Here is a 14,231-nt window from a genome sequence, read left to right as displayed (position 1 = left end):
TGCACATGAAATGTCCTTTCGCATGACCTCTGTGTGACGTCACGCCGAAGAGCTGGGCGACCATCTCGCGCCGTCCGTGTGCGACGGCGGTGCACATGAACGGCGGCCTAACTCCCGCTCTCTCCGCCAGGAGCGCCACAGGTGTTGTGACGTCACGCCGAAGAGCTGGGCGACCATCTCGCGCCATCCTTGTGCGACGGCGGTGCACATGAACTGCGGCCTGACTGGACTGGATTGGATTAGATTAGATTGGATCGGATTGTAAAACCGATGCATCGCCACAAGTCTAACCACAAGCACCACCACCAGCTACACTACCAGCTGAACCATGGCGTAGGTACGCATATTGCTTTCGCAATTACCGGGCTTAACCAAGCTAAGCCACAGTGAATTTTTTGTGCACATTACAATTAACTTGTAGTTTTTTTTGTTCGCCTTTCATTGTGATACCATGCCCCCCGAATGCAATGTCATTTATGGCGCTGTGCGTATCGTGTTATACAAAAGTGATAAATGCATATCTTGTGGTTAGGAATGGTAAACCACCCGCAATTTTTTTACTTTAGTTTTTTTTTTAGAGCGAAAGTACTACTGGCGACGTACCAACGCCGATCAAGGATCTTGTATTGTGAGTCTTGTGCGGAGGAAGGCGTCGCACCACCTCAGTCACGTAACCTTGTGACGTTATCACAACTTGCCCACCACATTTGTGAGCAAACTGACTACCATGGCACGTGGCAGTTAAATTAATGATCGGTGGCGAGAAACTGCCCGGGAAGAGCAATATGGGTCGCACAATCCCTACCGGTGCCTGTGATAGAAACAGTCACCTGCCAGTGCAGTGGCGCATCGCTTAACCACTGCGCCACTGCACTGGTAGTGGTATGAGGACTCGCCGCCATCGGTTAAGTAGACAATGATCAGTTCTGCATATATGTGCACTAACCCACTAAGCTATCGCGTCATATTCTTACGGCGGCAGCTTAAGTGTCCCTTCCAATTCACGAATGAACACATGCATTCACACCTCTACTCGGTTTAAATATACTGTAACGGAAAATAGGGCGACAGATCGCTAACCGGCAGAATACAGCAAGCAGTCAGCCAGCTAGCGCGAGACACTTCAACGTCTTCGAAGACACTTTAGCGCCACCTGAGAACACCAGGTGGCATTACTTCCCCCCCCCCCCCCCCCCCCCCAAAAAAAAAGCATAAAAGCGGGGTTGCAGTATGGGCAGTGGAAAAAGAAAAAAAACAGCACAAGCACACAAAAATGTACAAGGGAGGTGGGCGAAGGTGTCCCACGCGAAAACTAGCGGAACACTGAGCGTACTATCCATTACTGCGTGAAGTAGGGTTTCATGCGGACAACGTGCACAACCTTAGAGCGGGGTGGACGACGCTGAGGCTGCACAGTCCCGTCAGGAAGAACTTCGTAGGTCACTTCGGTGACGCGGCGCAAAACTCGGTACGGTCCAAAGTAACGGCACATCAGTTTTTCAGACAAGCCTGGGCGGCGTACCGGGGTCCGCACCCAAACTTGGTCACCCGGATGGTATTCGACGTGCCGATGACGGAGGTTGTAGCGGCGCGCATCCGTGCTCTGCTGCCGCTGAATGTGAATACGGGCAAGTTGACGTGCTTCCTCGGCGCGCTGAGCGAACTGCTCGGCGTCTGGCGTGAGTGGGTGGTCATCAGTGGTTTTGCGATGGTTCGTGTGACTAAGCTCGAACACGTCGCGCATGAGCTTTGCCGTAAACGCCGTACCTCGATCAGTGATTACGTGGGACGGGCGCCATGACGCAGCCCGATTTGTTGCATAAAAAACTGGGCGATACGTTAAATTCCTACCACTTTTTTTTTTACCTGTCACGACCCTTTGCACCGTTGGTTCTTTTCGCTTTTTTATTTTGCAAAATCCTGCAACTGAATATCCTCCCCCCACCCCCCTTCCTACTGTCTATTTAAACGGCTTGTTCCGAAATAAGATTTCAGTTAGTCACCACTGGCGTGCGTCTTCCTCTGTCTTTGTTCAGCGCTGTTATCTCTCAGTATGAAGTGCCAGCTAGCCTGACACCTTCTTAAGAGTCTCCGTCTGCCCAGAAATCCTTCCCTGTTCAATCAACATCCACAGAAATGGAACGGCCTCTGCCCCACTGTCAAGGACGACAGGAAACAGTTTTACGTGGAACCAGCAGAGGGATAGGATGATTTTACTTACTAAATACGCACTAGCTCTAGTCATCCTACGTGTAACAAAAGACCAACCAGATACACATAGGGACGCGCAAACAATGTTTACTAGCGGTGTCTCGTGCATTGTTCTCAGCAGCACTGACCTCTGATCGTGGGCCTCATGAGTGCTTACACAGGCGACTGTGCTACAAATGCACGCAATATAACACGGCACTCGCGTCTGAACACTCAAATGTGGGAACAGCATGTCGCTTTCTGAAATGCTATGCAACAGTGCGTCAAAGCGCGTGAAGTCAGTTTCCGATTGAACCTCACGTGCAGTCTCTGGAAAAGCCTGCGGACAAGCCGACGGTTTGCCGCTATGATGCATTTACTGTGGCATTTGCACTCAACATTTTTGTGTCACGAAAGTTCCGACCCAGACAACCGCCCACGCAGCCCTTTTAATTAAATCATGGATGCCATTTGGACCACCGGAGAGCACAAAAAAGCGGAAGTTCAGATCCCAGAGTCTTTTTGCACGGTCAGAACAACAGAAAGGCAAGTGCACGTGTTCTCGGCACATCTCAAGCTATGCACAGATAGGCTGTGAAGCCTGTAGTGTATTCAGTAGATAAAAGTTTTCACTACTAAGGAACTCCCTGTACAGCACGGAAGTCGTCTGACATGATTTACATTTACGTTGTTTCCACGGGTGGGGAGTAAAGTTGTGCTCAAGAGATTTACTTGTATACGCGCGAAAAAGAGCTGAAGCTAAACACCTTCGTAAGTGCGCAGATCGTGCACACGGCGTCAATGAACGCAGCAAACACCCAGTACTTGTATGACTGAAAAATACGGCAATACACCTAAGAGGAGTAATGTTGATGGGCTCTGAACCGTCGATTGTAGAAAAATTAGAAGCCAAAATGCAAATGAGTACCACAGAGCCAGTTTCACGAACAAAACGCAATGAACGCCGCGAAACGGGCATTGTATATAGTCTGTCCTTTCCTGTGCAAAGACTGGTTGTAAGAGCGGCACATACACACACGCCAGCAACGACAGTAGTAACAGCCCCTCTAGTTTACCCCACTGTGCACTCTTCACTCGCACTCATTCGTTTTCCGACCGAGCACTCGAAGGCCTTACTGAAGCGGTCGAACAGCCTTAGCGGAACGTTGCACCAGGAGGATCGGCTCGGCTCGTCTTGGCTGTCTGTTTGATTCCCCTGCAGTCCGCAGCTTGTAAAGCAGAGCGCCAGAAAGAACAGCTGATTGGCGGTGTACTGCTGGAAACCGGTGCTCCAGTCCGGGTAGCCCGCACTATTGGACAGGGCTTTGTACAGAGGCTTCAGCGATGCTGCCGCCACAAACATTGCCGTCGAATAGATGGGATCCTCTTTGAGCGCAGTGCTTTGCGGCGCCTCGCCGTGAAAGGCCTCCTGAATGCATTTCATGCTCTCGTTATTCTCGCTGTCGCTCGGCGCCGGGAACGGCCAGCCCTTTCTGAGTCCAGCCGAGATGGATGCTGTTAAAAGCTGACGGGCAAGAAGCGACCCTACAACGCCGTAATTAACGCTCTCGTAGGCGTCCGGTGGGAACAAGGACTCCAGCATGTACAGGTTGGGAAGAATGGCGGTGTAAGGCGCGAAAGGCGAAGCATCGTGCTGCCGCCACAGGTCTGCCCAAAGCGTGTCCGTCAAGTCGCGAAAAGCCCAGGGACTCTTCCCATCGAGAGCGATGGCCGTTGCTGCTGGTGTAAGGCTGCGGTGGACCTCTTCCCAGTACTTGTGAGGGATCAGGCCCAGGTTATCCAGGAAGTCGTCGCCGAAATCCGGCAGGCTGGCGGCCGCGGCGTGCGAGGCCAGGTACACGTCTTGGGCTTCGCCGGTCAAGACCGCCTCGTAGTTTAGGCTTGCGCGGTTGACAGTCTTGAACGCCAACGGACGCGCGCCCTCGTCGAGCCAGACCGCGCTGCGCACGGAACTGCCGACGGATGACTGCACCGCAGCGAACACTTCTTTGGCCTTCTCGACTCGCTCGTTGTCGAGTAAAAGCGCGACATCACGCGAGGACAGAAGACGAGGCATCACCTGATCCACGAACCTGTAGCACAGGTCGGGGTGGCGTTTAGCGCGGCTGGACACATCGCCGTAGATGAGAGTGGCGAGCTGCTGGCTGGCGAAGCGACCCAAGCCTTGAACAACGCATAAGCCCGCTAACTGAAGCAGGGACGTCGGATCTGTCGTGCGGAGGAGGCTGCCTAATCGACGCATATGCGGCCGGTTGCGGACGTCCACAGGTGTTGCGACACTGAGGTTCTTTGCGTCGTTCAAGTGCTTTTTGATGAGCGTGACCCAGCGCTCGCCGGTCACGGACGACGTCAGATCACTGGCGAAGCTCTCCAGGCTTTCGTACTGCGTCAAGGAATCGTCCTCACTCTCTTGAGTCTTGTCGCTTATCAAGGTACCCAGGATTCTTTGCTGCAGCCCATCCAAGTACTCGCACGAAGTCTTGCCCGATTCCCGAACGCCGCCTTCACTGAGGACGTCGCGCAAGCTGCAGATGTGCGCCGCGTTGTTCTCGCGCAGTTCGCGTTCCTCCTGAAGAGCGTGCGGCCCCTGTCCCAGAAAGTCGTCGGTGAAGATGAGCCGCTGGGACGAGGACGAGTTCTCGGCACTGCCGTGCTCAGAGTGCGTGGGCGCCGAGAGGCGGTACACGTAGAAGAGGACGGGGAAGTGCCAGTTGAAGGACAGGTCGAGAGAAACGTCGAGGAAGCTGACTCGCGTGTCCACATTGGGCCAAGGCAGCTGTCGGTCGCGGAGGAACTGCTTGAAATCGGCGACGCCTGTGGTTTGCTCGGCCAAGCAGCTCTTGTAGAGCATGACCGCCTTCTCGTAGCTGTCCTGCGACGTTCGCGACGGCTTAGTCGTGGCGGCGCGTCCGCGAACGCTCGTGCGGAAGGCGAGCGCCGAGTCTTCGAGGACCGAGCGGCCGCCGAACTGCGGCTGCCACCGGTCGCACACGTAGAGGTAGAAGTCGTCGCACGGGTCCCGCGAGGAGTTGATGGAGGCCTCCAGGGCGCGGGCGTAGGCGCGGCAGGGCTCTGCCCAGCACGGGATGTGATGGCGCGGAGGATTCTCTCGCGGGAAGATCAGCACGACGAGTAGCAGCAGCAGCACCATCATGACGCAGCCACAGCCGAAAGCGCTGCGGACGCCGGCCGAGTAGGTGGCGCTGCTCCGTATTCGCGATGTGGGTGTGATGGGAGGCCGAGACTGCGAGAAACGAGCACGTGGTGGTTTATGAGACACTAAGATAACATCTACTTCAAACAAGAAGATTTCTGTACCAGTTTGTTCATGACAAGAGCAAGGAAAATTGGAGCGGACACTTAAGCTCCGCCTTAAAACTGTACTAAAGAGGAATCTGAACTCCTCTTTTTACCGCGGGAACCCGATATACACGTTCCGAGCATACTTAAACTTCGAATTGTTTTCCCATGCGGCTGATTTCCCTAATTTAAATCGGACTAAATGCCCCGGCACTAGCCTATTTTTGAACTCGCCGCTGACGGTAGGAGGAGTCAACGAACGCGTGGAGTGTCTTTCAGCCAGTTCCGTGTCGGCTTGCCGCTCTGCCATCGGCGGACACGTAGCGATTGGCGAAAACAGAGTACACGCGTATTTTTATTTCCGTGAACGTAATATGCAGCTATGTTGTCCGACTCGATCTATTTATTCACGGAAGCCTAAACTAAATAAAAGCGAAAGCGAAGCCACTACGCGACTGCCTGAAAGGCACTCTAAGCATTAGTTGAATTCTCCTACCTTCAGCGGTGAGTTAAAAAAGGTGGGAGCCGAGGCGTTTAATCCGATCTAAATTAGGGAAATCAGCCGCACAGGAAAATAATTCGAAGTTTCTGAGAATATAGATCGAGTTCCCGCGGCAAAAAGACGAGTTCAGATTCCTCTTCAGTGCACCTTTAAGGGTATATGACGCGGTAGCGTAGTGGGTTAATTCCCATATGCAGAAGGCCATCGTCTGCTTTACATTCATAGATCCCTGGGAGTCATAATAACCCTCCTGGCGCAGTGCTGCAGTGGCTAAGCGATGCACCAGGGTCCTACGACGGCAGGCGTTCCCAGCCGTGGACTTTGTGCGACCCAGGTTGCTCTTTCCGACCGAATAATCATTAACACGTAACTGCCACTTGCCACGGTGGGCCGTTTCCTCACTATCCGAACCATAGGTGGCCCATCTTTTTTCTACGTTGCTCTCTGGGGACCACCTGCCAGAGCCATGACCGTGATTTTTCGCTCACAACACCGACGTCGACAACGCCGACATCGGATTTTCTGGAGAACGGGGCCTCTGACGCTATCGCGTTTAAACTGCGAGAGAGACGGGAGAACAAAAAGAACTGACAGACACAGGCGTTGCTTCTGTGGAATTCAATCAATCAATCAATCAATCAATCATTTTATTTCCTTAGAAAAGGAGGAGTACGGGACTAAAAGCTCGAACAGCTTGACGAGGTCCCGACCCCTTGTTAGTTGGCATGACAGCAGGATGACGGCCAGTCTTACACAAAAATGAAAAATATCACAAATCAACGGGTAATACAGAATGAAACAAGACGGCAATCAATCGGAGAAGCAACAAAAGGTAATACAGATAAATCAACACACATAAGCAACATTAGTGAACAAAATTAGGCGAATAGGAAGGCATGGTTTAGTCTTGCAAATGAAGAAGTTGACAAAAACGTTTAATGCGACAGTTTCGGTTTCTGGAGGGATCAAAATTGCAGCGTGACACAGAAGAAGTGACACACAGAGACATACATCTTGAAAAATTTACATACATACTCGCCCAGTCTGCAGTATTGTTAAATTACACAGAGACATATTGGCCAACAAGAGCTCTCCCCCCTCACCTCCTCCGTCCTCCTCTCCACGTTCAATTAGAATATGGATTTAGCAGCGGGCTTTAAGAGCCGCTTTGTGGTTTACCCAACCCGACAGACCATAACTCGTGGCTGACAGCAAAGCTAAAACCATTTGCTGAGGGCAAATGACTTCTAGGCGCAAGCATTAAATGCATTTTAGGCTTTCAAGGGACAGATGGTCGAACGGAAGGGAGAGGCAGGTCCAGGCCCCGGGATAAGCACCAGCTGGAGGACGGATACAGGAGCCGTTCATCCTGTTTCCCGTGTATGGCTGAGGAACGCGGACGTTCTTCAAGGGCGCGCAACCCCCGGAGAAAGAGGTCCAACCGGGGGAGAAGCCAATCGGTGCGACGCAAGTCGGTCGGGTGGAAGCAGGATGATGAAATCGAAGCCCTTCGTAAACAGGTGAGGTAGATGTCTAACGCCATACTAGATCTGATGTCCCAGATAAAGGAACGAAATAAGCCAAAGCAGAGGGCAGGTATCAAGGCAGTCGCAAACCCGCCAGCCCTCCGGTTGTTGTCGAAACAGCGGTCCCCTCCGCAGAGCCGCACGAGAACACTCAGAACAGGATCCAGAGCAATAGTGCGATGGATATCGAAACATCAAATTTGCACGAAAGACAGGCTCCCCCTAAAGAGGAGGAGGAGATGGAGCAGATCGAGCCAACGATAAGGCAGGCTCCGTCGGAAGAGGGCAGAACTACAACTCATCACGCAGCTGAAAGAGCGCATGGACGCTCAAGACACTAGGATCGCCGCCCTTGAAAAGGAATGAACGCTATCACAGCTCTCTATGTGAAGGTGGAACAGCTCACAGTGCACATTAAAGGGAAGCTTGATGAGCTCGCGCAGCTAATTTGTGAGAAACCAGGAAATAATGAAACGCGTACCAACAAACGCAGCTAGAAAATTATGGTTTGGCAGTGGAATTGCTGGAGTTTCGGCAAGAAGGCCGCCTGCATCTCCACACCCAAAACCCAAAAGGAGAAACCCGATGTAATAGCACTGCAGGAGAATAGAGGGCTAGTCTCATTAGCCAACTATAAAGCACATAGTCGGATAAGAGCGGCGGAGAAGCGGTAGCTGCTCACCGCGATTATCGTTCACAGAAACGATACAACAACCCAGCACGAGATTGTTGGAACGCTAGCGATCTACACCCGTGTAGAAGAGGTTCCCAGCAAGAAAGAGGAGCGGAACCTGTATATCCTAAACGTGTACAGTTCCTCGAAGGACAAGGACTGGAACGTCCTGGACCTCCTCGGGCGCGTGGTGAAACTGATAGCTAAGGCACAACTTATCGTCACTGGGGATTCTAGTGCGCACCACCTCAAAGGCGACCAGAAAGGTGCGAAATTGTGGGAAACGATTCAGGACCTAGGCCTCACCATCCTAAACGATGCGCAACAACCCGCATTGGCAACAGCGTTAGTAGACGCACGGGCCATGACCTCACGCTGGTGATTTGGTTTGGTTTATTGGGGTTTAACGTCCCAAAGCGACTCAGGCTATGAGGGACGCCGTAGTGAAGGGCTCCGGAAATTTCGACCACCTCGGGTTCTCCTCACGCTGGTGAAGACCGTTAAAGGAGCCGAGCCGCTCAATGCAGGCGTATCGATGGGCAGCGCCCACTACGTTCTCTCCACCGTCATTGATACGACACAGCACAGATGTATGATACACCCGGCCAAAATTACAGATTGGGATAGCTTTCGCAACATGAGGGAGAAGCGGGCAGGCGGTGGCACCACTGGCCTGGGCGAATGGATCGACGAACTAAAAAGGGACGCAGAACGGGCCACCGGAGAGGTGGAAACGACCGAGGACCACCCTACCGCGGACAAATTGCATATGCACATATGGAAGGAAGTGCGTCCCTCTTGCGTAGGTGGAAGTCGGGCAAACACAACAGAAAGCTCAGACTCCGCATTTCTAAATTAGAAAGGGAGATAGAAGAACACGCGGACGAGCTAACAAGACAGCAATGGGGGCAGATATGCGACGGTTTGAATGGGCAGCTGGAGAATAAAAATCCGTGGATACTGCTTCGGAATCTCTTAGTCCCGAGAGAGAGAGAGAGAGAGAGAGAGAGAGAGAAACAACTTTATTTGCTCGAGCTAAATACGTCTGCTTAGACGCCGTCGATGGGAGTGGTTCCCTCTTCACGGGACCCATATGCATCCCTGGCCCGACACAGACGAAATATGCGGCTCGGACCCGCCTGAACCAAATCGCACATCAGTACGTTGGGACGGGTGAGGAACTACTGGATGATTTAAGATGCAGATACCTCAACAAGACACGGGATGGAAAAGAGGCCCCGAAGTATACGTCGATGGATAACGAGGTGGTGGTGGCGGCTATGGGGCCGCTCCGCACAACCTCGGCGGCAGGGCCGGACGGGCTAACAAACAAAATCCTCAAGAACCTGGACGACAACTCGGTTCAGGCTCTGACAAACTATATGAACGAGTGTTGGAGGGAAGCTCCCGCCGGCATGGAAACACGCCAGAGTCACTTTTGTACCCAAAGCCTGGCAAGAAGCTGGACACTGACAGCATCAGGCCCATTTCGCTTACGTCGTGTTTGGGAAAGGTCATAGAGAATGTGATTCGCCCAGACTGCAAAGTTATGCCCCACACGATGACAGGCTTTAGGCCACACCTGTCCACGCAGGACAGAATGCTACAGTACTCGATGAAAAACGTAGACCCCGGGAACGGCCGTAGTACGCGGGTTATCTTGGTGCTAGATTGCAAGAAGGCCTTTGACAACGTTTCGCACGAGGCGATCCTGCAAAACATATCGCTGCTAACTGTAGGGCGCCACACCTATGAATACATACAGGACTTTCTGTCGAACAGGACCGCGGAGCTCGCTACTGGAGAGCTAAAGTCAGGACACATACCGTTGGGCAACAAGGCCACACCACAGGGATCTGTATTTTCCCCTTTCCTATTTAACCCGGCACTCGTCACGCTTCCCCGTAAGCTAGAAAGTATCGAAGGAATCAAACACACTTTATACTTCGACGACGTCACAATATGGACAAACCGAGGGTCATACGGTAAGATCGAAGAAGCCTTGTAAAAGACGGCGAACGCAGTGGATTCTCACTCCAGCTGGGCAGGCCTAGAATGCTCCCCGCAGAAGTCGGAGTTGCTTGTCATCCGCAATAACGGACCCAAAAGCAACGAGATTCCGGAGGTAGACACAATAAGGGTGCACGGGATGTTTGTGCAGACCAACCGATGTAACAAAGCAATGCGGGACAGGCTAACGGCCTCGGTCCAACATACCATCCGACTCATCATGCGTGTGGCGACTAGGCGACAGGGAATGAAAGAGCAGGACACATGTCGGCTCGTTCAAGATTTTCTAATCAGTCGGCTCGTGTACGCCACCCCCTATCTGGACCTGAAGAAGGCCGAGAGCGAGAAGCTGAATTGCCTCATGAAGCAAGCATACAAAGCGACTCTCGACCTTCCCAGGAACACTTCCCCTGCGAGGTGCCTGTCTCTTGGGGTCCACAACACACTGGAAGAGCTCATAGAGGTACAACTCACGGCACAGGAACATCGGCTCAGACAGACTCAGCCGGGGCTCCGGATCTTAAGCATTTTGGACATACTGGGGAAGGACCCCTCAGACCAAGCAGCCCTTCCGATCTAGATGCGCAAGCGCATACGAATTGAACCCCTCTCCAAAAACATGCAAGCAGGACGCCATGAAGGCCGGAGGAAGGCCAGGGCTCGAGAACGCTAGGCAAAAAGTACGAAGCTAGGGGACGAAAGTGCCGTATATGTCGATGTAGCCGAATATCGGCTCGAGGACAAGACCACCCTTGCTGTAGGTGCGGTCAGCATCTCCCGCGAGGTAGTAGCCACGGTGGTCACGGACAAAGTAGTGGAGGCCGATGAGGCCACCATCCTCCTAGGAATCGTTCAGGAAGGTATTAAAACAATTCTTAGTGATTCCGAGACGGCCCTTCGCAACTTTACGAGGGGACGCATCTGCGCCACAGCCTACAAAATTCTTAAAACGCTACCTAAACACAGCAGCGAAGTGGATCTGGTCTGGGCCCCGCCCCCAGGGGCGGTTCAGGTAATGAAGCCGCTCACCGCTATGCTCGAGGTTTTGTCAGCCGAGCAGGTGAAGAGGCTTCTGATACGGGAGCGCCCGAAGTGAAGCCCTCGGCTCCTATCAGGCAATAACGCAACACTACAGAGAACTACGAGCGCGCCAGCCTCCTCCACACGATTCGCTCAGCAGAGAGCAGGATACCACGTGGCGACGGCTGCAGACGCGGTCCCAGCGCAACCCGTGGTCATACTCTTACATATTCCCCGATCTGGTAAACCCGTTCCGTCAACTGTGCGGTGAGCCTGCCACTTTGGGCCACATAATCTGGGACTGCTCCGAGGATCCGCCTCCCGTAGATCTAGTTGCGCCTCCCTCTTCTGAACAATGGGAAGCTGTTCTCGCCAGTTCGGACTCCGGCGTTCAGCTGCAACTGCCGGACACCTGGAGCGGATGATTGACCCAGTACACACTCCATTTGATTTGCTGACAAATAAAGCTGTTTCTCTCTCTTTCTCTGTAGGCTTTGCGGGCCCGAACTAAGGCAGCAAAATTTGTTCGTGTCACAAGCTACACAAGCCGAAGAAACGGGACATTCTCCACCTCCCTGCTAGGCACCTCCTCCACCTTGCGGCTAGGCACCTTGTGCATTAATACCTTAGAGGGACGAAGCACTTACGCTGGAAGACAATTCGTCGCCGCCCGTGCCGACACGCTCGGACTTTCTTCGCGACGAGTCGACTAGTATGGATCGCAAGGTCGGCGGCGACGCCGCGAGGCTGCCGGACATGGCGCCGCAGGTCGGTGGCCGTTGCTGGCTTTTGGATGGCGCTGAAGAAGCGCCGATGTTGACCTTGGAGGCCGCCCCGTGCCTCGCCCTCCTTTTCGGACCGTCTGGTAGCCACTAGGATCCAGGGGCTGCAACGAAACCTGGTCAACGGCAATGTTTCCAGTTCAGATAGCAAGCGGAACCTGCGAGAGCTGTCCCTTCTTCGTTCTTCTGACGGGAGCACGAGACCGCGTGCCCCCGCGGGCTTCGCTTGTGCCAATGCGATATGTTTTCGTCCTCGTTCACTGTGGAGGAGGAGAAGAAAATATTCAGCCGGACCTTAAGACTATTTGTGTGCTGCGAAGGCGAAAGCATTAGTACATCATCATGCGCTTCCGAGCTTGACGAAAGTTGCGCACTTAAAAATTAATCAAAGATGCGCCTCCGAACGCTGATTCCACAAACGCTGAATCCACAAACGTCTACTCGGTTCGAATACCTGTCGTGAGCTAGACTCCAACTTGACTAAGAGGTGAATGCTGTATGGGACAGGAAATCTTATGACACCACCCACAATGGTGCACGACGAACGGTTTTTTGAGGAGAGGAAATGGGGCAGTAACTGTCTCACACCGCGGTGGACACCTCAACCGCCCCTTAAGGGAAGACGTAGAGAGTCTGGGAAGGCGTACAATTGAACGCGCATATGCCGTCGGTTCAAATCCGTCTCGCCAGCTAGCCTACAACTTGACTAGTACATATTAGCTATATGCAAAGAGAAATCCAACCATCCGGAACGCTGCACAACAAACGATTGCTCTATTTTGATACGAATGTAGACGAGAAAACTGGCGCCACATTGAGGTCAGCCAGTGGGAGGTATACGAGTACATAGACGAACGACATGCATACGATTGTCTGAAATGGCGCTGCTCTGTTTAGTTTGTGCGTCCTGCGGTCGCTTGGTGACGTCGCACTGTTTTCTTTTTTTCAGCATCGCGATTTTCTGCATCATCTGCGAGTACACAGTAACACACGCCGCCGGTTTCTCTCGCAACGGAACTAGTATAGATTTCGCATTAAAAATTGACAGGATGGTTACCACTGCTTAACGCGAGATTCAGCGACAGCTGTTGTGGTATTTGTACTTTACGATATGTTCTGGTAGAGAATACGAGAACGACCTCAGATCTGTTTAGTTCTAGGGAGCCCGTTTTAGTTTTTGCATATAGTCGTTTTCCATCTAGGTCCGCCGCTAAGTAGAGCAGCGCAGCCGATGATCCTTTCCTCGGGCGCTGCGTTCCACAGCAACTGTCGCAGATAGACCGTGCTGTATTCTTCCGCTCATCCTTCCTCTTCCTTCTACGATAGCCACGTTCCGGATGCTTACCGTAATACGCCTTCCTTCACTCTCGCAATAAGATCCGCCTTTCGCCGTACCCTCCTTCCATGGCAACCCTTCTCCTTTTAGGGTAACTACCCTACGTTTGGTTCCCATGGCAAAAGTGCACATGCCAACTGCGCCTTCTCACGCTCTCACCATATCCTCTTCCTTTGATGGTAAGCAGCTTCCGGAAGGTCACCGTGTTGAAACCATCCTCTGGCTGTGCCTTCCTACGCTCTCGCCACCCTCCCTCTTCGTCTCTCCAGGGTAACTACCCTACGGGTGGTTTCCGTGCCAACCGCCGACCGGTTGCGCCTTCTCCCGCTCTCGCCATACTCTCCTCCTTTCAGGGTAACCATCTTCCGGTTAGGGATTCCTCCGCTCTCCCGATACCCTACTTCTTCCCCGGTAACCACCCTCCCCATGGTTCTTGCGGTAACCACCCACTGGTTACGCATTTCTCCGCTCACGTGGTACCTCCCTCCTTGCACGGTAAACATCCTCCGAGTGGTTCCTATGGCAACGCGCCCACCAGTTACACAGACGATAGTCAGCGACATGTTCCCAACGGCATCCTACTACGACGCGAAACCAAGGAACGGGCGCTTAACAGCTTTCGCTGTAAAACTTTATTTGCTCTATATATAAGGTGTAGAGGTCCTCAGCGGGTGTGTCCTACGTCCAGGACTCCATTTGCCCGTGCCAGCCAGCATGCCAGTTCGACCAACTGTTGCTGCTTTGTACACAATTTGTACACATACGTGTATAAAGCAGCAAAGGTTAATCAGAGAAACCTTTGTGCACCAACTCATGACGGCGATCCGCATTTTTCGCGCCATTGCAGTGCAGAGGTGAGAAGAAGCGTTCT

The 14,231-nt window shown here is 52.8% G+C and overlaps 1 protein-coding gene across 1 annotated transcript; it reads right to left on the bottom strand.

Moving 5' to 3' along the window:
* Nucleotides 1-3,115: 3,115 nt before the first annotated feature.
* LOC149360044 (endothelin-converting enzyme 2-like) lies at nucleotides 3,116-12,344 on the bottom strand. Its single transcript, XM_089569183.1, has 2 exons — nucleotides 11,890-12,344; nucleotides 3,116-5,455 (listed from the first exon to the last, which is right to left on the bottom strand). Exons 1-2 carry the CDS (start codon nucleotides 11,998-12,000, stop codon nucleotides 3,263-3,265), a joined length of 2,304 nt encoding a protein of 767 aa, XP_089425309.1. The 5' UTR covers nucleotides 12,001-12,344; the 3' UTR covers nucleotides 3,116-3,262.
* Nucleotides 12,345-14,231: the final 1,887 nt, after the last annotated feature.

The sequence above is a fragment of the Amblyomma mixtum genome, chromosome 2, assembly GCF_055824585.1.
Source record: "Amblyomma mixtum isolate Tamu chromosome 2, ASM5582458v1, whole genome shotgun sequence".
In the NCBI taxonomy this organism is placed as follows: domain Eukaryota; kingdom Metazoa; phylum Arthropoda; class Arachnida; order Ixodida; family Ixodidae; genus Amblyomma; species Amblyomma mixtum.
Note: the sequence above shows the minus strand (reverse complement) of the source record. Positions and strands in the feature narration are given on the sequence as shown.

Coding starts and splice junctions, on each gene's coding strand:
- LOC149360044 (XM_089569183.1), bottom strand. CDS start 12,000: ATGTCCGGCAGCCTCGCGGCGTCGCCGCCGACCTTGCGATCCATACTA. Junction 5,456..11,889: donor GCGACGAATTGTCTTCCAGC/GTAAGTGCTTCG, acceptor CGTTTCTCGCAG/TCTCGGCCTCCCATCACACC.